This window comes from Mercurialis annua, linkage group LG1-X (genome assembly GCF_937616625.2).
Source record: "Mercurialis annua linkage group LG1-X, ddMerAnnu1.2, whole genome shotgun sequence".
In the NCBI taxonomy this organism is placed as follows: domain Eukaryota; kingdom Viridiplantae; phylum Streptophyta; class Magnoliopsida; order Malpighiales; family Euphorbiaceae; genus Mercurialis; species Mercurialis annua.
In genome coordinates, this window is record NC_065570.1 from 54,146,395 (window position 1) to 54,173,557 (window position 27,163).

The following is a 27,163-nucleotide window of genomic DNA, read 5'->3' on the forward strand; positions in this document are numbered from 1 at the left end:
ATGTTCATTGAGGAGTTACGTTACGAGCCACGTGCATAGCACGTAATGCGAAACTAGTGTTATAAATTTGCCTGTCCAGATAGATAATAAATTTCAATAATAATTAATAATAATAAAACTGTAACTTCAAAGCAAAAAACGATACATTCACACTGTGAATATTAAATTTAGGTTTAATTTGAAAATACAAATTAAGTAAGAGTTTAATTTCGATAAAAAGAACACAAATTTAAAAAGGACTTGAGTGGCAATTTGCCCCCTCAACTTGTAAGCAATGGCCAATTAGCATATAAATTAATTTTCTGGACAAATTAGTCACGAATTTGATATTTATGGGCAATTAACCCCATTTGGACAAATTAGCTTACAATTTGAGGAGGCAAATTGCCAATTTAAGGAACAATTAGTTTACAAGTTGAGGGGGCAAATTGCCAAAATGGGATTAATTGCTCATATTTAGCAAGTTCGTGACTAATTGTCCACAAAGTTAATTTATGTGTTAATTGCCTATTGCTTACAAGTTAAAGGGGCTAATTGCCACTTAAGTCCTTTTAAAAGAGTTCAACTTTAGTAAAAAGAATACAAATTAATTAATGACATTATTTATACAACGGGGCATATTAATGTAAGTTTTATTATCTTATTGAAATTAAATAGTGTAAGCAATAATTTAACAATTTTTTAATATATAATCAAAATAGTTGTTTAAAATTAAAATATTTTATTTAATACTTTAATTATTAATAAATATATAACGGGTAATATAAATATCGCTCACGTAAATATCGGATTATTGCATTAACAATTTAATTAATATTTATTATGTTAACGGGTTATATAAATATCGCTCACGTGGCGGAAAACTAGTAAATATATAAGTGACAATCAAATAATAATACTTAAAATATTTCTTCATTATAAAGATAAAACTAATAAGAATAACGAGTATTTATTGTTTTAATTGTCATAATCAATTCACATGACATGAGTTTAATTTGAACACGGAAACAGGAACATTAAATGAATAAGAAACTTTTGCAAAAGAAGAAGAAACTTCAAAAAGCACGGTAAAGAATAAGTTACCATGGTTAAAATAAATTACTTTTGTACACAGATAAAAAAGAGAGGAGAGAATAGTATTTTCAGGCGTACAGCGTAATTACCGCGGTAAGAGAGGCCATTCTTTTCCGGTGACACATCTAATTGAAAGAAAAGAAAAGAAAAGAAAAGAAAATTTTAACACTATCAAATCAACAAGAAAAAAATAAAAAAGAGGAGGTGAGGTCAGCTTCCTCTCTTAAACGCCTCGTTGAAAAGCAGAGAAAATTAGAATTGATAGATCGATCTCTTCCGAATTCAACGAGGCGTCTAAGGTTTAATTTAAATTTAGAATTGTATCTGCTAGCTTTCGAGAATTTTGGTTTGTTTATGTTATGCTGTATTATTACTGAAACAAATAACTCCGATTTGATCGATCAAGTTTCAAAATTATGGAGGGAATTATGAATAAGTTAAGAAATTTGGACGCCTATCCTAAAATCAATGAAGATTTCTATAGCCGTACACTTTCCGGTGGCGTTATTACTCTAGCTTCATCTATCGTTATGCTTCTCCTCTTCATGTCTGAACTCCGTACGTTCTTTTACCTTAGTAGTTCTCCTGTTAGGGTTTTTGTTGTGTTCTGTTTGTTTCAATTATTCATGTATTTGGACTCAGTATTTGGATCTGAATTGGCGTTTAATTTTGCAAATAAAGGCAAGAAAATAAACTAGGTTACTTTTACCTGCAATTTTTTATATGTGCATTAGAAATAGCTAAACATAATATTTAAACATTTGGATGTAGGGAAGCAAGCTCTTTGATTTGTTCGCGTAATTGATATCTTAGTTCTTCATTGTTTATTTGCAGGATTATATCTACATGCTGTAACCGAAACAAAGCTTGTAGTAGATACTTCACGAGGAGAAACCTTACGCATCAATGTAATTTGTGCCTTTTATTTTACTTTTAGTCAACATAATATAATTTCAGATATGTTTTGCTTCATATATCGTAGTTAAGATTAGAATTTTTTAAGAAGCTACACCTGTTCTTTTTAAAAAGATAAATTTTGATATAATGATGCATCAAATGCTCTATGTTTTAGTGTGTTACTTCATTGTAGTGTATATCCCTAAGTGTAATAGATTTATGCCTCTTCCGGTTCCCTGAAAGTGCAGTTTGACGTCACTTTTCCAGCCCTTCCTTGTTCCATTCTCAGCCTAGATGCCATGGATATCAGTGGAGAGCAGCATCTTGATGTGGTATGTACTGCTGAAGATCACAGTAATACTGTTCTTCTTATTTGTTTATATTCTAAGTTATGCTAAGTTCTTTGTTTATGAATATGTGGATGCTTAGGAGTTTTTAACACCTAGTTCATTAAATGCGTATGAGCTATTTCTAATGTGTTTTGTACACCTTGCAGAAACATGATATAATCAAGAAAAGACTGGACTCGCACGGCAATGTAATTGAAGCACGCCAAGATGGTATTGGTGCTCCTAAGGTTAGTAATACTATATTGCAGAATGTTGTGGTTTGGAAATCTATTGCTTATGCATGGATCAAGTAAAGTTTCAGCATTTCAATATCTGTAAAAACTAACTACAAAATCCATTATCATATATAGTTCTTACCCAAACGCAGTTCGATGTCTCTACAAGTATCAACTTGTCTTTATCATTAGGGTTATTAAATTGCTTAAACTGAAGTGAGAGTTTGAAAAGAATCTAGCTTTCCTGAGCCCTAGTCTTTGTTACTCGAAGGAACATTAATGTGAATTAGGGTTTTCTTGGTATGGGGAGTTGTAAAGATTTAGTAAAAAATAATGATTTCACTTCCTCTTACTGATCATAGAAGTTGTCATCTGTCCTCTGGCTGCTGCAAGGAAGGACTATTAGGCTTATTCTGTTTTAGTATATTTATTTAACAAACTAAAGTCTCTCCTCTTTGTGCAGATTGAAAATCCTTTGCAGAGACATGGTGGCAGGCTTGAGCATAACGAAACATATTGTGGTTCGTGTTATGGTGCTGAAGCAGTAAGTTTATCTTTCTGACTCTGCTGTTAAAAGAATTCTAATCTGATTCCATTTTAAAGAGCCACATTGCATACATATCAATAAATTCATTTGGCATTCTAAAGGCTGTGATCTTCTACATCTTTTAGGGAAGGAAATTTATTACTCTTTTCTTTTGACTTGAATTCTGTTGTGCCATCTTTGAGGAAACTCTATGGATAATTCTTAGTGTCTGCTTATTGGTCATAACAGTTCCTTTTATTGATATTTTTTTGTATTGCTTGTGCTTTAACCTTCTAAAAGCTCCCCGTTTTTGCAGTCAGATGAGGATTGCTGCAATAACTGTGAGGAAGTCCGTGAAGCATATCGAACGAAAGGCTGGGCAATGTCAAATCCAGATTTGATTGACCAGGTCTGCCAGCTTTTCTCTTAATTACTTTCCTGGGGATGAGAAACTTTTGGAATATATTTGGTTTTATAACTGCATAATTGGGGAAATTTAATTGGATGAATATGATAAATATTAAATGCTGTTTCAGTGATCTGAACCTTAAGTTTTACTTCAGTAGAAATTGTTTATCCATGTCTGAAGATGCTTCCTCACTAATATTTGCATACTATCACAATTATCGGTGGAAATACTTTTAGGAACATTTCAAGAGCTTCAATATATTAATATTTCTGGTTGCTGATGTTCGAGCTTTTAGTTGTTGGATAATGGATATTTTTTATTTTACTTGGCTACTAGAACTAGGATTGGATGGTGTAAATTAGTTTTATTGTTCATGCTTTCAATATAACTCACTTTTACTTTTGGTTATTCAATGGTGTAAAGTAATGGTGTAGTCTCTCTAAATTAGGTGCAGCTGCACAATTATTCTTTTTTTCCTGTACCTGGCTGTTAGAACTAGGACATACATTATGCCATTCGATAATAATCATTATTTTCTAAAAAAGAGGGGTTTCGGCATAGTAAAGAAGTGTGTGCAGCTTACTACCATCAAATAGCAAAAAGTACCCAATTACCTACTATTGGTTCCATAACATTCTTTGTTCTTTTATATTTTTAGATGAGTAACAAAAATCCATAATTTGATGAGTGTCATCTCGTAATTTTTTTTTTTAATTTATCCACATCATGATTTTTCTGTTTTTGTTTTTCTCATGGTAAAAAGGAAACTTTTCCATTGATCCATTATTTGTTTGCAGTTCATTTTTGTCAAAAAAAATTGTATCATAATTTTGCTGTTTCTTTTTTATACACGGTATTCAGTGCAAAAGGGAAGGTTTCCTACAAAGGATTAAAGATGAAGAAGGTGAAGGATGCAACATTTATGGCTTCTTGGAAGTTAATAAGGTGGCCGGTAATTTTCACTTCGCACCAGGAAAGAGTTTTCAACAATCAAATGTTCATGTGCATGATCTGCTGGCATTTCAAAAGGACACTTTTAATGTAAGTGACTGTCTATGATTATGGTCTACAAAGAGATCAAAGATCTTCAATTGGACCTTTAAAGAAGTGAATTATTGAACGTGTTCTAATATGAACATATTGTATTAGAGGCCATTCAACTAATTTCTTAACTCTGATGTCAGATAAGTCATAAGATTAATCGATTATCCTTTGGAGAGCATTTTCCTGGTGTTGTGAATCCTCTTGATGGGTATTTCTCTCTCCTTACAACATGTTTTCATATGCTTTTTTGAAGCTTAACCGGCGTTAACCTTAATTTTTTTTATTTTTTATATCTACTCCACTTTCTTTTTTTTCCCCGCAGTGTGTACTGGACGCAAGAAAGTCCAAGTGGAATGTACCAGTATTTTATCAAGGTTATCGTCTAGATCAATGCATCAGTTGTTACTTTGTATAGTTCTCTAAATGTGACCAAGAACTGAAGGAAATTCGTTTGATTCCGTTGGAGTTTTTCACCGAATAAGATCTTCATTTTGCAGGTTGTACCTACTGTTTACACTGATGTTAGTGGGCATGCTATCCAGTCGAACCAGGTATAAGCACTTTGAAAAAGTTCACTTTTGAAATTCTTCTGGTAGGCTTTTAACCTCATAGTGATAGCATGGCAATTTGTTTTTTCAGTTTTCTGTTACGGAGCATTTTAGGAGTGCAGAGGCGGGTCGCCTGCAGTCACTCCCTGGCATTTTCTTCTTTTATGACCTTTCTCCCATTAAGGTGAGTTTTGTTCTCAGTTGAAGCATCTGAGGGCAAGTTAGAATTTAGAGCATCAAGCCTGTTTCACCGCTGAAACTTTCCACTTGATTTGGACATTGTCTTATTTTTTGTATATGTGCTTTTGTATATTTGCAGGTGACTTTCATAGAAGAGCACGTGTCATTTCTGCACTTTCTAACAAATGTATGCGCAATAGTTGGAGGTAATGGACCTGCCATGAAAATCATTTTCTATGCTACTAAGTTTATTAGATGCGTCTAATTAATTTCTTGTACTTAGGCGTTTTCACTGTTTCCGGAATACTGGATTCGTTTATATATCATGGTCAAAAGGCAATCAAGAAGAAGATGGAAATTGGTAAATTTAGTTAAATGATATCTGATTGGCTTGGGCTGTTGCTGTATGTGGATGGATGGTTAGACATTGACTGGCTTCTGGGTACAACTGGATTGAACAAATCCCATTTTGCATTGGCGAGCTTCGGATGACAACTAAGTTCTGTGACGATTTCGTGATGTATGTTCAATGAATTAAGTTTTATTTCACATTTCACCCATAAATTTGGCAATGAAATCCCTCCCTGCTCTTCCTTTGGGCTGATGTAATGGAACTGTTGTCTTGAATGTCCTCTCCACTGGGGCTTTTCATTGTTTTCTAGATGATTGAAGTCGAGAAAAATTCTTAACAGAAATGAAAACAATCACAGATTTTGTGTCTCAACACTTTGAGGTACATTTGTTGGGATAATTAACTGTGCCCTCGTAGTTTCCTTCTGTACTTGCCCCTGGCCAACAATCCAGTTTCCGATGTTTTTAGGAACAGGCCAACTAGCAATGGACAGGGCTCGAGCTTAATTGGTGAACGGATGTAAATGCTCGAAGCTCCATCTTTCGGCCATGTGGAATACATGACATTAAACCAGGCAAATGCTTGCTTATTGGGGTTACATTGGCATTCATTAGTGATTTGTCAATAGGTACCATAGTCAAATAAATTCCAAGGTATCTAATAGATACTACCAATCTTCTAAGGGAGTGTTTAATTGTTAGTCCGTTTACTCTAATTCTAACAAGTCCACACAAATAAGCGAAAGAATCTAATGCCTACTCTAGCAAAGCTAGCAATCATATAATACAAGACTCCCTTAGTCCAAACAATTCTATCAACCCAACATGTCAATTTTCATTACAAATCATTATCACATCACATTTTTGTAAGACAAAATTCAGAGCGATTGAAAATTAAAGAATCAATAGAATTGCTTACTTTACAAATCTTATCACATGACATTATTTTAGATAAAATTTAGAGGGGTTGGGAACTACATAATTATTTTAATGATTAGTAAGAAGATCTTTCTATGAAAGTCTCTTTTTGTGAGACTCTTTATAAGCATAAGTTTTTTAGCATACATAGTAATAGTACATAAATCATCATGGACATAGCCGAATTATGTGACCACGCTTTCCACATCCAAACTAATCTTCACACGAGATGGTTAGATCTCTTGCGAACTACAACATTTTAGTAGATCTTTGAGATTTTCGAACATGCTTATATCTATAAATAAAAATTTAAAACGTACCATATGTTTATAAAAAAAAATCAAGGAAAAAAGCATAAAGAGTATAATTTTCTCTAAAGAAATTGGAATCTTGGTAGCAATTGGACCTTTAAGGCATCTTCTAACTTTCTTCCAAATGTGTGAACGCGGCTTTTTTTGTTTTTGAATGTGAAGGAAGAATAAGAATAAAGGAAATGTGGTGCTCTATTAAAATTGTCATTTGGCTCTCTTTCTTTTGCTCCATATGCTTACAGAAGCGTTAAAAAGGATAAGATATACCAACTCGCTTTTATCATTTAAAGTAATGGCAGCACGTATTGAAGGTGACGCTGGAATCATACTCAATATCTTCAATCCCGGACCGCAAAATTTTATTGTTCCCTTCATTTCGTTTTACAATTAGGCACGTAAATTTAAAAGAAAAAAAAATTCCGATTGAGACCATTTAACTACTCCCTCCGTCCCAATAGAGTTGTCCACTTTGCCTTTATCACACAGTTTAAAAAAAAAAATTATTGTTTGTGTTTTGAAATTTTTTTTTACTTTTCTTGTCATACCCCTATTTAATATAGAGCTCACTTGCAATTTACTCATTAGTAGATTTTAAATAGAGGTAATATAGAAAAACTAAGTGTAAAAATTAGTTATTTTTTGAAAGTGGAAAAGAGTTTTGGGACAACAAAATTTCTTAAAGTGGACAATTCTATTAGAACGGAAGAAGTATTATTTTTAACATTTTGATTTGTAGATCACTTTTTATTTTTATGTCCCGCATATAACATTTTTTATGTCCCGCGTATAAATTAAATCAAGTTATTACATTTAAATGTAAATACACATAATTTCAAAAAAAATGCAAATACATATATTATTTTAGAAAAAAAATTCCAATAATTAATATTTATATAAAATATATTTTAAATTTTATAAATTATTAAATAATAGAATTATTAGTTATCCGACATAAACGAAGTTGGTTCTTTGAAATGTTATTAATTATTATAATTATTAATTTATTAAATACTATTTATTAGAAGGTTGACTGTAATTATAACTGAATAAAGTAACTTATAAAAACAAGGCCAAATGTTGTAAAAAGGCCAAATCTTTCACAAAAGTTTCACAAAAGTCATGATCTCTCAATTTTGTCGATTTTGGCCAACAATTGATTATTTGGTTTCACAAAAGTCCCGACCTTTCGATTTTGGCCAAAAATGGATTATTTGGTTTCATAAAAGTCCTGACCTTTCAATATTTGGCATGTCACATAGGCTCCACATAGGCAAATTGAAATCAAATTGAGAGTTGGCCACAATTGAAACAAAATAATTTGTTTTTGGCCAAAATCGACAAAATTGAAAGGTTATGACTTTTGTGAAACTTTTATAAAAGATTTGGCCTTTTTAAGACATTTGGCCTAAAAACAATACTACATCCCTCTTATTTTGTTTATCTCTTTTTTATTTTCATATAGGTGCGTGTTTGTGTGTTTCTCTTATGTTTCTAGTAACTATATTTTTATATCAAAAACTAAATCTTTTAGGCACTGTCTAAATTGATAATTCTTTGAATCACTAAATCAATGGGGTTAAAATATACATCGTTTGAATTGAACATAAATCTGTGGATTTATATAGGTTTTTGTAAAATAATAAAAGCTTAAAACAATTCATCATTCTTTAAAAATGATGAATTTCAATTTTTTTTACTTTTTAAATGTTTGAACTTTGAAGTATGAAGAATTTTAAAAATTCGTTGATTCTCTGAGTATTTATCATGTCAAGTCAAAGACAGAAGAAGAAATAAGGATGAAGCTCCTTAGTTATGCCAGACACTGGACATAGGTTAGTATAGATTTTGGTAAAATCTATTGATTGTGAAAAAAATGGAGTTGTACAAATTGATAAATATTTTACATTTATAATCTCTCGATCCAAATAATATTTTATATTTTTGGGTTATAGAGCTAATTAATGTGTATAAATTTTTAAAAGAGATTTTTTCGTTTAAAATCGTTATCATAATTTTACATGAACTAGGATATACGACAAACTCAGACACAATCATATTCAATTTTATTGTAAGAAATTATCATTAGTAACAAAGTTCAAATGTTTTGAGAAGATGCAAAATTAGAAATGAAAGAGAACTATTTTTAAAAAATGATTGTAGAACGTAACAATTGTATCACGTCATTCGTATAATAAATTAATAAAAAAATTGCAATATTTATGATATTTGATATTACAAAACATTCATTGGTTTATTACTATAGAAATGACAATACAACTGTTGTGTGAAATAAACACTCATTTTCTTTAATGGCATTCGTGAATATGATTCACTGCATTTGGTGACTTTGGAAATGGAGATGTTTGCTTATCTTGAAATTCTGCTGGCAGCTTAAACGAGACTTTGGTTCAAGTTTTTTACCAACTTGAAAGGAAGAAGACAATATTTGCATTCTATGGAGTTTGTGGTTAGAAAAATAAGACGAAATCATGTGATTACTGACAATATTTAACATAAGAAGTAATTATAATGTGTTTAACAGTAGTATACAATTATATGATCACATACTAGATTTTTCAGAAAAAAGTGCGGCTGTGGAGAAGTGAGCTTGTTCACGCCTGTGGCTGTTATAATTAAAGTATTGCTATCATCATATTCAATCAACAAACTTTTGTTTGCTTTGCTACTTCTCCAAAACAAAAAGGTCTTAATTCGAGACAAAATATTTGGAGATCTCGTGACCAACCCATGTGCATCTTCTTCAATCTAACATACCTCTCTCTAATTCTTTTTCAAATAAAATACGAATCACACATCTTCTCCAAAAAAAAAAATATCTATTCCATATCATATCACATCGGGTTTAGTTTCTTAATTGTTTCAAAGCTTTTATAAATTGATGTTTTGCAATTTGACGAATTCAAAAAAAAAAATATCGAACAAAACCTCGGTAAATAATGAATTTAACTTCATGAGAGCAATCCATCATAATTTCGTTTATCCAAACGAACAAATTATTCAATCGGGGGAGAGATATAGAAAGCCTTTAAGCAATTCACTAATCAATTGAAACACAAACTGTAGACTCTTTGCCATTATTGGGGAAAGAAAGATGCAACTTATGATGAAGAGATCAGATTTCTCTGAATTTGCAAAGAACGACTTGTAAATTAAAGACCAGTCATTTATATATCTACATAGAGCAACTCAGAATCACACAGTTTATATGCATCTTATCCAAATCTTCAATTATTGTTCATAGCCTTGCAATTATTCTATCAAATTTAAACAGCTATGGTCACAGATTTAATATAATACTAATACTTGTTACTAATAAAATAAAAGAGTACAAATTACAAATTCCCCATGGTTGAGCAAGACCAAAAAACCAGCCAACTCATGGTTCTACAGATTTACAAGGATGATCTGATACAATATATTTACCCTAACTTGGTGCTAAAGAAAAATAATGCAAATACTTTTGGTTGTGCAACTGCCAAAAACTTCATTGCAGCAACCAACTAAACCTAAAAATGCTATTTAACAAAAGAAAACAAACATAATACTAATACCGATAAAGCCTACAGATCTTAAGATGATAAAAGTGTATCCCAATCAATCTCATAAGATGGGCATTTCTGCAGCAAAAAGTTGCCAGAATCAACATCGAATGGAGCCTCTTCATAATCCGGAAACGTAAGATCAGACATGGGCGAAGACGATCCACCCGAACCAGAACCCGACCCTTCACTCTCGGTTAACAAAGGAGACGGTGTCTCAACCTTGCAACACTTGTCTTCAACACCAACAACAACCTCAAGCTGTACTTCTGGCTCATCTTTCTTAATCACCACCGGAGATGATTTTTTTGCTTTCTTATTCGAGTTCTTTTCGCCCTTTCCGCTCTGTTTCTGCGAGTTTTCTGCTAAGCTTTGACAAATAGCTTGCAGTTTCGCATCAACAGAGGAATGAAGAGGCTTATACTCGCCAAATTTGCCTTCAATAAGCGAACCCTGATGGCGAAGATTAGGAAAGTTGAGCCGAGCAAAGTCTCCGCGAAGTTTAAAAGCCGCCTTATCGTATGCCAAGGCAGCTTCTTCAGCAGTGTCGAATGTTCCAAGCCAGAGCCTGGTTCGGTTCTTTGGTAGTCTGATCTCAGCCACCCATTTGCCCCAATGACGCTGACGAACTCCTCTGTAGAGTTTTGTGGGTTTAGGAGGTAATCCCACTTGCTTCATCGGAATGGGTTTTGGACTAAGAAAATTTAGGCTACTTTGGGTGCGATAACTAGGGGAAGGAGAGTAGATTTGGTTGGTGTTTTGGGGAAGAAATTGGGTTTGAATCTGATGGATCTGAGTTGGGGTTAGATTGTTTAGGCCTAACATTGAACTAACAAACGGCTGCTCAAGACTAGAGTTGCTAATAATTTGGTCTTGCATCAAATACCCATTTGAAAATTGTTGGGTAGGTGAGGGTGAGCAGCCATTGGAGTACAAAAAGGTCTGATCTTGATCCTGAAAATTAGAAAAAGGAGAAAAAGAAAGGTAATTGTTGCTGTTAGAATAAGAAGTAGAAGGAAGAGGAGGTAAGGAAGGAGCACTTTTCATAAAAGGTTCAAGTGCTTCCATTAATTCACTACTACTGTAAAAATCCATTGCAGCTGCCATTTTTTTACCTTCACAGAGCTACAAATAATCTGTCAGACTAAATTATCAAGAAAAACTGAAAATGAAATCAAACCCTGGTTAAAAGAACAGGTTTTTGATTCAAAAGACTAAATCTTTTAAATAAAAAAAAAGATCAAAGAGGTATTGAAATAGACAACCTCTGTTGATTCAAGATCTGGTCTTGAGGGAATCCAAAAAATAACCCTTCAAGCTGATCGATTTAACTGTTAAAAAATCTACAGAAAAGAAAAGTAAATGAAAATAATGAAAAATCCTGGATCTGATTCTGAAAATACCTGGCTTTCTGGAAAATCCTTTGCTTTTTAAAAATTTCTTTGGAAAAACAAATCTTCTCAAAAACAAATTAATTTTTGAAAGACAGATGATTAACAGAAAGGGATTCAGAGAAGCGGGGATTAACAGAAAAGGGGGAGATTAATTTGACTTCAAGATCCAAAACAAGAACAAATCAAGAACCACTCTCTTTTTCTCTCTCAAAACCACTCTTTTTTTCTCTCTATTTTTGGTGTCTTTAACTCACACACTCTCTTGATTTATCTCATCACCTCACTGCCCCTTATATATACACTAAACGGACTTAACAGCTTAATTAATTTTAATTAATCCCTTTCCTTAGTTACAGTTTTTCTCTTTCTAACCTCACAACTTATTCAATCAATACAAATGAACTGTCCGATGAATGCCACGTGTCAACACATGCAGTTATCTGATGACACGTGGCCTATGCTCGCAATCAAGTGGCTGTGGAAATTTGTAATAAGGTTTTTCTACAATTTTCGGGTTTTATTAGCATTTGTTGACTTTGTTTAGATGCTTTCACATTTTCTTTTTGGATGCTAATGATGCCCCATTACTCTACCATTATCATTATCTCTTTATTTTTTTAATTTTAATTTCTTTTAATCTTTGCACGCTTAAGCAACTTTGTGTTAAAAAAATGGGTTGATATTGGGGTATGAAAGAGTCAAACAAACTAAACTTAATAATTATCAGTAATGGATGGACATAATTTTAAGAATTGGATGCTAATTTTTAATTAGGAAGATAAGGTTGTGTCAAAATTAATACAATTTTAATTGAGGTGATGACAGTTGATGAAACAGTTGTGGTGTTATTAAATTGGTGGCCAACTCCCATCCAATGCTAGCTTTAATTTTTGTTTTTTTATTTGTAAAATAATTGGGGAATTTGTTTTTTCTACTTGCCATTATTTTATTTGATGGGTAAAGGGCCACTATTGAATAGTGTGTCTTATTTCGGTTGATTGAAGTGTTTTGATTCGTATATTTGTAAATGAAAACAAATATTTTTTTAAAACTAATTATGTTTAGCTAAAATTTATTTATATTAGAAATTTTCAGTTTCCATTATTAAAATAAAATATATTTAATTTACATAAAAGATTATGTTACATTCCATCCGTCTCTATAGAGTTCACTTTATCATTATCACACAATTTAAAAAAACAATTAATATTGTAAAATTTTACATAAATTTATTTATATTTTTCTTACGGCTCTTATTTAATATAACCTTTAATTCTTATTTACGTGTATATTTCAATAGATAACAATAAATATTACTAGTTTATTAGTAGGTTTTAAATAAAAATGATATAGAAAATATAAATTTAAAAGTTGTTATTTATTAGAAGTAGATAACAATTTTGGGATAAAAAATATAGAGAAAGTGAAGAATCCTATTAGAGCGGAGAGAATACTTAATTTCATAAATGATACCGGGTTCTTTTGATTTTTTTATTTTTTTAATACAGATAGCATCCGATTATTAAAATCTCATTTGGTAGATGTTTAGTTACAGAGGTGGAATTGAAACTCACGACCTCCAAATACATATAAAGATACCTTAACCAAATAGGTTAGGCCACACTAGTTATTTTTTGGCTTAATTCTTTAAAAAAAGCCCACCTTGCATTTTTTTTCGTTTATACCATGACCTTGTAAAAACACCATTTGTACCCAATTTTGAGTTTTTATGTTTCATCTCTACCCAAAAGTATTAAATTGTACTCTTTTCATTTGAAAAAGAGTTTAAAACAATCCTTCATTTTTAACTTATATACTAATTAGATATTAATGTTATTAATAGTACAAAAATACCATTTTCTTTAAAAAATTAAAAATAATAATAATCTTTTTTTATTTTTTAAAAAAATATTTCCGAATTTTTTTTAAATTTTTTAATTTTTTAATTTTTTTAAAAGAATATCTCCGACAAAAAAATTTAAAATAATAATAATTTTTTTTATTTTATAAAATTAAAAAATTAATTAATTATTTGGATGTATTTGATTATTTTTTAAGTTTAAGGATTTATTTATATTTTTAAAAATAGAAAAAAGTATGTATTAAACTCTTTTCCAAATGAAAAGAGTACAATTTAATACTTTTGGGTAGGGATGAAACATAAAAACCCAAAATTGGGTACAAATGGTGTTTTTACAAGATCAGGGTATAAACGAAGAAAAAGTGCAAGGTGGGGGTTTTTTAAGAAATTAAGCCTTATTTTTTTTCAAACCTTAATTTTTTATGTTTTATCCTTTAATTAATTTGAAAAGGTGGAAATTCTTTTACTTTTAAAGTACTCCTGCCCTTTTTGACTATTTCACATATATTACTAAACTAATAAATATGTTTAATTTTTATGCATTTTTATTCAATTGTCCATGTTAATTATTATTATTTTTAGAGTTGGCTAATTATTTTAGTCTCATTAAGTTATTAATTGATGGGGATAAACTTAAAATAATAACAATAAATGCTCTATTGATATTTTAAAGTAACAAATATTATGGATTAAAAAAAATCAAATACGACAAATATTATGGACCGAATGGAATAATTTGTTTAACGAAATTACAAATGGTTGACGGTGCTTTAATTACGCGGATGCATTTTGCATTATACAAGCTCAATTCAATCAAATTCGTGTCATTTTTTTATTAGAAGTCAATTATCATATATTAGTTGTTATTGGAGGTTGGCATAAATTAATTAGTATTAACATTCATTTTTAAAATATACAAACAACTATTTAAGAGATTCGGAGTTCGAACCCCAACCTCATACATATATAAAAGACTTGGCCACTAGCCCAAGCCTTCATGTGAAATCAAATTAAGGTCATTCAACCCGCAAAGTAGTGAAATCAGTAGAAAACATTAAATAAAAATAAGTGTTCAACTTTAATTCAAAAGCAAAAGTAACATGTAACAATGAAGGTAAAATAATTAATAATTCTTTAATGTGTTTAGAATCTATAATTTTTTTATGGTATAGGATATATGAGTTTTTTTAATAGATTTTAACTAGGAAATGGTATTTTTAAATTTTCACATCAAAATTAATCTCGTTTAAAGAAATTGGAATCAAACAATAAATTAAAAAAGAATTATTTATATACTAAATTTCAACATTTCACTTTTATAGCAATTTAATCTTATTTAAAAAAAACTGCATATGTCAACCTTTCAATTTTTGATATTGTATAGCACATTTTCGCTTTATGATGTCGTTTTATATAAAACGGCACCATTTTTTAAACAATTTCTTAGCTTTATTTTTGGTGAAAATGACTATAGACTACACAATATAAAAAAAAACCCTGAAAGATTGAGGAATGCAACATCTTTTAAAATGAATTAAATCAATATAAAAATGAAACGCTGAAAGTTAATATGCCTCAAAAAATATAATTTTTAAAAGCAATGTCTTTCAAATAATCCAATTGATCACGACAAACTGAAATGTCTAGTAAAATATTTGATAAATTGGATTGCTCTTAATTGTATTTTTAATGATATAATATAGACATAACAACCAAAAAATCCATGGATAAATGGAGGAAGCAAAAGCAAATTATTTAAAGTTTTAAGATTTTATCAAACTGTAGCCGCTTATTTCTATTTATCTTATTAGCCGAAGATAAAAAATTATGTTTTTCAAGAGGAATATGTAAGCTCTTTATAGCAATGAGCTATAGTTCAAATGGTATAAGCGCTAGGCAGCAAACTGCTAGGTCGTGGGTTCAATTCCTCCCACAAGCGCTCCCCTTTCCCAATTATCAAAAAAAAAATGTAAGCTCTTTATAATAATTATGCCATTTGAGGCTTCAACTTTTTTAAACAGTATAATTTAAAAAATTGAAATTTTGAGAAAGATCATTTTAATTTTTTAAATTTATTTTTTGCTACTTAGCCCTTCAATATTTGTATTTATTTAAATATAAGAGTTTATTTACACTATTTAAAAATATGAAAGACTCAAATGATAAAGAAATGATTTAAAAAAACTATATATTCTTTCTAAAATTTCAAAGATTTTTTATGCTTTCGCCTATCTTATTCTATCTTTTTCAAAAAGTAATATGCGTAAGAAAATTGTCCTGTCATGGAAAAAATATGAGAAGTAGCATCAAGCCCACCAAAATAAAAAGGAAAGGAAGATATACTATTTCATATCACACAGTCATATATTGCATGTTTTTAATATAAAAAATGTGCATTTTAATTTCTTCAACGTAAATAAGTATGTAAGGGTAGAATTATTTATGAATATTGAGGAGGAGATCTTCTCCCTATAACAAAAATAAAATTCTCTTTCTAAAATCTGATAAATACTAGTATAATTTTATTTTTTCGATGAAAAAACTGTGATTTTTAACATTGAGTTGAAAATTACAGCTTTTACTTTTTACATTGATTATTTGTATTTAATCCTATTTTTATGAATATTTTTGAATAAATATGATCCTAAAATTTTGAGTATTTTTAGCATGTTTATGAGATTATTTTGAATTTATTTATGTAAATTTTTGGAGTTGTTCAAAAAAATTCAGCTTTTATTCAGGTTTTAAATTTAAGTTTTGAAAAATCAAGATTTTTTAAAGATTGATTGAAATACATTTTGAAAACAAATTGAAATTCTCTCTTCAAGTATAAATGGTGCACGAGATCTTTATCATTTTTTTTAACGCCGCCAAATTTTTTTTCATGTAATTTATAAAAATTTCTTTATTTATAGTTCGGTAAATCAAATGTTAAATGTGTTTGATGTTGTTGATTATTTTTTTGACGTTTGATTTTTTATAATGTGCTACAATTTTTTTGTGGGTCTTTCAATAAATAATCAACTGCATGCTAAGAAGTCTTTTTAATGCGTGAAGGTACAATGAATATCCATTTTAGTATAATTTAAATTTTGATAAAGAAAGTAAGGATAGAATTAAACTTTTAATTATATGACGGGACTTTTATTTTCTCTAACATGTTGATAAAAAGCATCCTATAATGACTGTGGAAATCTATTATATATTGAATTTTTAAAATAATTAAATTTTCATTTATTTTTTATAAACTTTTTTATATAATATAAGTACATAGTGTGCAATTAATTGATAAAAAAATAGTCAATTGAAAAATTTTATATTTAAATATATAATATATTAATTAAAGATAAAAATAAAAATGAATAAATCTCTCCTTTATTTACATGTTGCTAAGTTTTAAAGATATATGGGATAAGATTAAGAAGTAATTATCGTTTATATAAGCCAATGTCGACCTTTGTTTTTAATCGGGGGCTTTAGCTGTACTTTTATACGTCATATACTCTGTTCGGTTAACAATAATTGTCGTTTTAAAAAAATTTATCTATAACATTTATCTCTTAGAGTACTGAAAGAGTATCATTTTTTTAAGTTAAACCTCTATCAATAAATAATTTAATAAAAATAAATAGTCAGATATAAAAATAATAATCTCTCCACTCCGTTTTAAAAAATATTTAAAAATATACACATAAATTAGAAAGGAAATTATTAATCACTTTATCTTTTTTAATGATAATTTTATAAATTGTGTTTAGAGTTATATAAGGGAAATGGATAAAAGAGGAAAATTAAAATAAAATGTACTCAACATAAGATACATGTTTTTTTAGATGAGACATAGTAAAAATAAATTATGTTTTTTAAAATTAAAACAAATAGAATAATGATTAATATAGATCATTTAATAAAATTTATATAAATTAAGGTTTACTATTTTCATCCCAAAATAATAGTCACATTTAAAAACATATATTAAAAAAATATAATGATTCTAAAAAATATAATTATAATATTATAATTTTTCCAATACCATCCCTAATTATTATAAAGTAAGATTTTATAAAAGATACTAAAAATATTTATAATAATTGAAAAGTACAAGAAATTGTATTAATGATTGTTAAATAAAAACGGTCAATAAATAAGTTTTTTAATAATTAACTTAGTGAAGTGAATTTCCAATTATTATTTTAGTAGTATTTAAATTAAAATAGTGTCATAAATAAAAGATAATATAATAAATAAAAGAGCTAATGTCATCATATAACACAACTTTTTACGTTTTTTTCGATTTAAACACAAACTATAAACGTTTTAACTAAGAGTGCAACCTTTCATTATGTGGCATTGTGAGCGGAGCGGGGGTTGGAGGGGGGGGGGGGGGGCTCTCCCAGACTTATGGCCGACGTCTTGAATCTGGAAATGGTTTTTGAAAATGAAATTGTCATCTAGTTCAACTAGGAAATGCCGTTTACCGATTAGACAACCTTACTCGCTTATGGGTAAGATTGTCGTGCATCAGATCAAAAGAATGGATTCGTGGACCTCCCCGAGACTTATGTGCTTTGCTTATCAGTTACCGGTTTTATTTACTGGACATATTCGTTTTATTCTCATCTCAACGTTCGATAGTAGTTTATAGGATATATCTCTCGAAATAAACAAGTTTGAAAGCAATAAACACGTTAAACGTGCATATTACTCGATCTGTATTGGACATGCGAAGCAAGTAGCAGGTATTACTAAGCATACATCTAAACTTGGCGGTTTCTAACGCATAACAAAAATCTGGTTGGTCTGGATTGATTATATGCACAAAACCTAAACCGGAAATCTAAGTTTGATTGAGTTTGTTAGGTGATCTTAAATTACCTATACAACTGTTGACAATATTTTTATGGCAACCCTAATATGTCTAAGTGGTTTGCTGGGATTAATTTGATTTAGCTAAATTAACGTGGTTAGTCCTTTAACCTGTTAATATTGGTTTGGATCATACTGTGGAAAGCAGTGAAGTATGCAAGTGCACACATAGGCAGTTGATATACATATAAGGTTAGAAATACTTTCGACGTCTTGAATCTGGAAATGGTTTTTGAAAATGAAATTGTCATCTAGTTCAACTAGGAAATGCCGTTTACCGATTAGACAACCTTACTCGCTTATGGGTAAGATTGTCGTGCATCAGATCAAAAGAATGGATTCGTGGACCTCCCCAAGACTTATGTGCTTTGCTTATCAGTTACCGGTTTTATTTACTGGACATATTCGTTTTATTCTCATCTCAACGTTCGATAGTAGTTTATAGGATATATCTCTCGAAATAAACAAGTTTGAAAGCAATAAACACGTTAAACGTGCATATTACTCGATCTGTATTGGACATGCGAAGCAAGTAGCAGGTATTACTAAGCATACATCTAAACTTGGCGGTTTCTAACGCATAACAAAAATCTGGTTGGTCTGGATTGATTATATGCACAAAACCTAAACCGGAAATCTAAGTTTGATTGAGTTTGTTAGGTGATCTTAAATTACCTATACAACTGTTGACAATATTTTTATGGCAACCCTAATATGTCTAAGTGGTTTGCTGGGATTAATTTGATTTAGCTAAATTAACGTGGTTAGTCCTTTAACCTGTTAATATTGGTTTGGATCATACTGTGGAAAGCAGTGAAGTATGCAAGTGCACACATAGGCAGTTGATATACATATAAGGTTAGAAATACTTTAAAACCTTGTCGCGTCGGAGTGATTCGCACTCGCCTCGGTTTGACCATCGGTCCGGTCAGATTTGACTTTCGGTCAAAACACGAAAGTTGACCGCCTCGTCGGTTTCAATCCATTGGTTTGAATTGGGTTTGATTTGGAGTCCGTTTGACCCAGAAAAATGGTATGGAAGTTACTGGTCGGTCGGGCCCGGTTTGTTGGGTCCGATTTTATTAAAATGATTACAAAAGTGGTTGTGAGGCCCTAAAAACAGCGGGTTAGGCCCAATTAAACTATACAACTGGATCCTATTACTAAAATAATATTTTTGAAATCAAATTGGGCCTAATTCCGAGCCCAAACGAGCCCGGAACGTGATTCGAAGTTTCAGATCGAAGTTTGGAAATCTAGGAAATTCTAGGTTCTGGAGGGGGACGAATTGGCGGTGCCACTGCTCACAGTGCCGGCGGTGGCACCTGACACTGGCGGCGCCGGCAGTCGGACTGGCGGCGTCGGCTGGACAGCAGCTTCGTTTCGTCGTTTTTGCTCCGTTTTCTCATGCACACACTCAAAAAAACAGAGATTAAGCGAACCCAAATCAATGGAACTTAATAAATAAACATGTTATGTATTTAAAATCATTTGAAAAACATATTTTTGAAATGAATTAAAGGTAAAAACGTGAAAGTTATATTTTATTACAAATAATTAAATATGCAATCAAAATCAACAAGCATGAATATGATGGCATGGAAAGTGATGGAAGGGTCCTCATAAGTACTGTTATAAGTCATTGACTCGTTTTTTGGCAATTTAGATGTGTAATTCACGTAATAGCGTGTTTTTGGTGAGCTAAAGCGTGATAGCTTGTTTTTGGATTGAATTTTAGTGTGTGGTGTGTGCAGTTTTGGTGTATAATTCGGCTATGGTGGTGACATTCTAAAATTTATATGCTTTTTTAAAATAAAAAAATTGCCACCACCTAAGATCTAGTTAGGAGTAGTATTTATAAAGTTTGATTAGGGTTAGGATTTAGATAAGGTTAGTGTCTATCTACCATTTTATATATATTAAGTACGTATTAATTTAATTATTAATATTTTCAGATTTTTCATTGGATTGACATTGTGGACTGAGTCTACCTAAAAATTTCTCATATTATTATGTAAGATATCTACATTATTAAGTTAAAAAGGTTTAAAAGGTAAGGTATTATGTAATTATGTTGATTAAATTTAAAAAGGTAAATTATCTACATAATTATTATGTTAGTTATTGTATATACATATTTATATTAGGTAATTAGGTTAGATAATATTTACATTAGGTAATTAGGTTATATATACATATTAGGTAATTAGGTTAGGTAATGTTAATTAAATATATATAAAATTATGTTAATTATTTATAAAATTCGTAATAAATAATAATGACTAAGCACAGGGGTGCTAAAAGTTAATTTTGGTGTCCGAAAGTATTAAAAATAGCTCATGGGACCCTATAGATTAGGTTATAGTCAATTTTAGTCCGTAAAACTTGTGAATTGGCACACAAACTTCTAAGATATTGCAATTAGTTCAAATTTCTAAACTTAGACTACATTATCTTTGGATTTTTATGAGCTATTCGAGGCTAATTACGTTTTTAATCATCCAAGTCACTGCTGTACACTAATAATGTCTGTTTGGATTCCAGCAAGCAAATCGTTAGCTCGTCACCCAGACTGTTTTCTTTGAAAATCATCATTGGACGTTTCAGTCCCTTATCAGTTTTACCTGTCCGGAAAATAGGTGTCTACAGACATATACAACATAAATGTCTAAAACAACGTCGTTTTGTTCGCCCGTACAACCAAAAACGACGTTACGTTAACAAAAATAAAGCATAAAATGCATACTAGGTTATAAAATGAGAAAGGATTGGGATTCTCTCAAATTTATTTTGAACTTGAGGGAGTCATGTTCACGATCTACACCGTTTACTATAAAATGAACGATGTAGATTAATTTGATTAAAATTATACTTTTTTGATCTACACCGTTCATTTTGAATGACTGGTGTAGATTGTGAACATGACTCCCTCAAGTTCACAATAAACTTGAGGGAATCTCAATCCAATGAAAAATTTAAAAATGTTGTATTAATGGATGAGACACTTTTTAGTTTACGCTTGAATAGAAAAAAAAACACACGAAGGTTTCACTATATGGTGCCATTAATCCTAAATAAAAAGATAACTAATATTATTGGGCAGATGAAAATGGTGAATATTATTTTAATTTTATATAATAAATCAAATAAATATTATAAAACGGGATATTAAATTACACTTTTTATTTATGGATGTACTTAGTTGTTCATGACCTATTAAACATATTTGCATTAATATAAAAAATAGTTTTTCTTTAAAAATTGCTAGCTAAATTAGCTATCACAGAAAATAATCATATGATCATTTATGATAAATCACTGTTGACTGTACTGGTCTACAGAACCTGAAGCACCAAAAACAAATAATGTCAGTGAATATTGGTAGGTGACACTGGCAATTCGCTCCGACGGTCCAGTCAGTGTTTGAGAAAAGAAGAGAAAGAAGAGAAAAGAAAAAAAAAGTGTAGGGTCAAAGAATAAGTACTGTAGGGTTTGCAAATAAGGTGCCTTATATAGGTTCACCTCGTACAAACCTACCACAACTGATCTTTTTTATTTTTTTGGTCCCCATAATTCGGTTAGCTGATGTGGCAACTTCTCGTTGTGTCTCGATATCGAATGAGATACGAGATGCGGAAAACATTCTTTGTGTGTCAGATTTTGTCTGTGGTATGAAGAAATTTGTTGGGAAAATAGTAGCTCGGTTATCGGAGAAAATAAGGAACAATATAAACCATAGGCCGAGTTAGAGTGAGAATTTCGTTCGACGCATCGGTCGCATCTTATACCGAGATACCGTAGTTCTCTTAGCTTGTCTTGGTTCATAGAGGGCCGTTCGATGTATTTTATGATAGAAGTATCTCGGTCGGTGTCCTCTAATCGCCTGATTTAGTGAGGTCTAATTTCGTCGAAGCTGCTTTCCTGTTTTTATGTTACTAGTTAAGTTATCGATTTATATATGGGAATATTTTGGGTCATCTTCAAAAAATCAATTGAAGAGTCTGACCAAAAGATTAAAATAATGCTGCAAAGAAATTATTACTACTAGCACACTAATAATCCCATTAATCATTCGTATTATCTAAGCATAACTCGGATTACTCCATCTCGTTTCAAAAGTCAGCTCATGTTTAACAGCTAAGCAAATGCAATTAAATTACTCTACCGTTAAGCTTATTTTATGTCATCACTACTTAATCTAACGGCTCAGATTTCTCTTACGTCAATGGTGATGTTACAATAACAATCGACGTGGCTGCAATTAGAAAAATTAGATTAGCTGCGTGGCGGTTAATGTTTTTGTTGACTGAGGCTTAATTCATTACCGTGAAAAAATCGGCGCAAAACAAGTTACTCAAATAAAAGAGAAATTTCAAACATGTCACGTGATAGTGTAGTAGGAGTGAAGCTGAGCACTTCATTTGCGGCGCCAGTAGCTGAGAAAGCCCATGACATTAACGCAGTCAATTTAAGATGCATTGACCCACTCTCAGAATCCACAAAGAATATTTTTGAACGCTAGATGCTACACGTGGTTTGATCGAGACGAGTATCTGGTGTCACGATTTAGAGTAGCGCGTAAATGATGCAGCGGAGTGAACTTAATATACTAAACCCCGAAAAAACGCTGGTTAAGTTAGTTGACTAAAGTTAGAGAATCCTATAATGAATCTCGGGTTGTGTCGGCGGGAACCCAGACCCGAACACATGCTCCGACTTCTTTGTTGAATTTGAATCCCACAAAATCAAAAAAAGTCTTTTTTCTTAGGAAAAAGCTATCCGGATAGAATCTATCCGGATAGAAAGACCCACTTTGGTTATTTTTGAAAATATATGAAGGACATTTAAGTAGTTTTAACTACAAGTGAAAATTAGAAGACAATTATAACCTTCAGTAAATAAATAAATATTTATTTTTAAAAAAAATATAACAATATCAAAATAGTTAGTACAATAAATTTTAAATATATAACAAACATGATAAGTTTAAAATTAGTTAGAGAGAAGTAAAAATAATTTTTTTTACTAAGTAACATTATAATTTTTTATAATTATTTTTTAAATTTATGAATAAGTATTTGATTGTTTCACCTAATAATGTCACTGGCTCACTGCAAGTGCTGGTGCCAATATTGGCGAAACCATTATCAAATTTGCAATTAAACTTTGCTTCGCCGGTTTGAAGGTCGGTTCATCACCTAGAGCCGGCTATCAACCCACATTCAAATTACAAGTTTGCCTAAGAATATTATAGAGACCCATATTATTATTGAAAATGCGTTTTTTTATAGAAGTTTAATTACAATTATTACAAATAAAAACAATATTATTTTTTATGAATCATTTTTCAAAGTATAAATTTTAACATTAAGTAAGTTACTTTTAAAAAAAATTGAGCAATATGTTATAATAAATTAAGTACAAAAAAAAGAAACTATTTTTTTAACAGAGATAAAAAGACAAATTTATCGACTTTAACCTGTCTAATGTAAGGGTGGCCTTGGGTTCTGAACTAGCGGTTTCGGATTGGAACCCTCCTGAATCCATTTTATATGGAATCGACGTTGAGCCGCCCCTTTAATTGTTCAGGACCAGTTTGAAACCTACCGATTCTAGTTCCAGGCGATTCTAAAAATAAAAAACAGTTTTTTAAAAATAAATTAATTCTCAAATCACGTTTAAAATTAATAGTTTACTATTAAACCCGAATAGCTTTGCAAGAAATCCTATCATACAATAATGAAATCTAAGATATGTTAAATAATGTGGATCAGACTCAAAACCGATGGTTCGGTTCTAAGAAATATAAAATAGGCTTGGAACCGCCCTCCTTCCGATGTTGGCTGGTTTACATTTAGAACCGTCCAATATCCACCTCTAGCCTATCCTATAAAAATACGTTTAGATTAATTTAATTAGTTTAACTAATGGAATAAACAAAATTCAATATCGATTCAATTTGCTAAAGTTTGATGTTTAACGTAAATCCAGTTGAATATAATAGGGTTAATGTCATAAAAATTCACGAGTTTTATATATTTTCTCATTTTAATCACGCAATTTAAAATTTTTTAATTTTCATGCACGAACTACTGTTTTTTCTCAAATTCATGCACGGTGCTGAGATGTCATGGCTCCATTGGTGTAATTTGCCGAGGTGGAAGTCAATTTACACCAACGAATAAGTGTCACCTCAGCACCGTGCATGAATTTGAAAATAAGTGGTAGTTCGTGTATGAAAATGAGAAAATTTAAACTGCGTGATTAAAATGAGAAAATATATAAAGTTCGTGATATTTTTTTAATTAACGCAATATAATAACATGACAATTAAGTTTGTGCGTGTGTATATATATATATATGGGTAAAATCCGGACAAAAATTCAAATAGAAAGTGTCCAAACTCGAAATATATATGTTAACTATTGACTTTTCTGAACCAAATTAAACCAAACAAATAATATAATTGGCATGTTTATTGATCTTAGAAAGATCTCCACACCACAATAATTACCGAAATGTTAGAACCAAATTTTTGAACTGAACCGCAGTGAAAAATAATATTTTCAGACCGAACCGAATTAATTTACGATATTATTTCTGAGATCTCATTTTAAAAATTACTAATTTGGTACAATTCTTGAGATTTATCAATTCTTAGATTTCCTCGAACCATACACCCCTCTAATATCAGTTCTAATATTTCTATCATCATTAATTAAGTTAATTTGCAATTGCAGTAGAGATAATATAAAAGAATATTTTTTAAATTGGAAAATTTAAAAATCATGAAATTAGAAAATATGTTAAATAGTTTATAATTTTATATACATTTAACTCTTAATATAAAATAATAACATTTAATTTTTGAAAATAGAATATTTATTAAATTTATTAATCTTTTAGAAAGAAAAATTTATCCTGGAATGAAATTTGGTGTCAATATAGAGTTGTCATGTATAAAATATATGCATATGAAGTTCATTAGAAAAAGATAAGAGACATCAATTAAAATTTTTGGAGAAATTTATTCGTTATCGACCGGTGCCAATTACATTTGCAACTGTAGCTCTTCATGAGCTGATATACTATTTCTTCTGCTATATCATTTCTTGGCTAAGTAAGAAAATATAGACGTGGATACTTACTGTTCTTTAATTAAAATAAAGAATACATAGTAATTGTGAGAAAAAAAATTTATTAATATAAACATTATACAGAGATAACTACTGTACAATTTAATTCAAAAAATAGTTAGACAGGATAAAAATTAGTTAGAAAAGAGATAAGTTGTAGAGAAATATAAACTAAAAGTAATTATTAAAGTGAATAATATTTAAAATTAATTGTGGTAAATAAAAGTTACAAAAGGATAAAACTGTAACTCATATTTAATTAAATAATTAAATAATAAAAAATTAGTTTTCTATCCGGATAGATTCTATCCGGATAGCATCACCCTTTTTCTTATTGTTGTATTTAACTGAAACCTTTTTCCACATGGAATTTCAATTATTTTTATAAAATGTACAAAAACTTAATAATTTTAACTTTTTTATAATAATAAAAAAAATTATTCGTGAGAGAAATTAAACTCAAATCTTAGCTTATACTATTTGGACGCTAGTTGCACACCTTAAATTTAGTTAACAATTAATTAAAAAACTTCAATAGAATTAATAGCTACAATATATAAAAAAAATTAAGGTGTTATAATATTTTCAATAGTGCTTTTTATTTAAAGAATATATTTTGTAAAATAAAAAAAATTTAAAAATAAAGAATGATAAATTTAATTCTACTCCAATGAACTCTTTAATATAATTTTTTTATTTCTATTTTTATAAATAATAATAATTTTATTATTTTAATAATATTAATTTAACAAACTCTATTAATAATATAAATTTATTTTAATTAATTAACTTATTCAGTTTTTATATTAAAAATAAAAAATATTATATTTTAAATTTTCTATTTTATTATTTTAAATTTTATTTTTTGATAAATAAAGTAAAAGTGAAAATAGTTTCTACATGTGAATTTTAAATTAAAAAATTGACAATTGTGAAGATTTTTAAACAAAGTGCTTTAATAATCAGGGGAAAAAATATGGGTTTTTGTATTACTTTGGCATTCTAAAGTTATTGTTTCAATTTGAAGCCATGAGTCATATTGGAATTTCTAGCATTACGTGAATCGGTTAATTGGGTTGTTTCTCAACGTTGGACACGGGTTATATTTGAAGGTGACGCTCTTTAAGTTTCTCAAACTATTAGTTCAGGTTCTATTTCGAATTGTAAACTCTAGGGAATTTGTCAAAATATCTGACGTCTGACTTCTCTTTTTTAATATTACTCTGTTGTTCATATATCTAGATACTGTGTAATACGGATACTCACGATTTGGCTTGTTCTGTTAAACAATTGTATCTTGATCACTTGTAACCTTTCTTTTCTATCTTAATAATATTATCTGGTGTTAAAAAAAAAACCATGAGCCGGTAATCGGTTGAAATTGTGTGAAACAAAGGAACATATTATCCCTTCAATTTGACACAAATTATCAAAAAAGTTTAAAACTGAAAACCGTATTACTTATATTTTAAATTTGTCAAGACAAGCTCAAAAATTAGGGGTGGGCAAAAACCGAACTAAAC

At 30.0% G+C, this 27,163-nt stretch overlaps 2 protein-coding genes across 2 annotated transcripts; one reads left to right on the forward strand and one right to left on the reverse strand.

Annotated features, from left to right (window-relative positions):
- Window positions 1-1,221: 1,221 nt before the first annotated feature.
- LOC126662439 (uncharacterized) lies at window positions 1,222-5,967 on the forward strand. The gene is made up of 13 exons (XM_050356349.2): window positions 1,222-1,632; window positions 1,909-1,982; window positions 2,220-2,303; window positions 2,468-2,548; window positions 3,000-3,080; window positions 3,379-3,471; window positions 4,333-4,512; window positions 4,656-4,723; window positions 4,838-4,889; window positions 5,013-5,066; window positions 5,155-5,247; window positions 5,383-5,449; window positions 5,527-5,967. Exons 1-13 carry the CDS (start codon window positions 1,491-1,493, stop codon window positions 5,616-5,618), a joined length of 1,161 nt encoding a protein of 386 aa, XP_050212306.1. The 5' UTR covers window positions 1,222-1,490; the 3' UTR covers window positions 5,619-5,967.
- Window positions 5,968-10,128: 4,161 nt separating this feature from the next.
- LOC126657544 (ethylene-responsive transcription factor RAP2-13-like) lies at window positions 10,129-12,054 on the reverse strand. Its single transcript, XM_050352251.2, has one exon. It carries the CDS (start codon window positions 11,488-11,490, stop codon window positions 10,414-10,416), a length of 1,077 nt encoding a protein of 358 aa, XP_050208208.1. The 5' UTR covers window positions 11,491-12,054; the 3' UTR covers window positions 10,129-10,413.
- Between the last annotated feature and the right edge of the window lie 15,109 nt (window positions 12,055-27,163).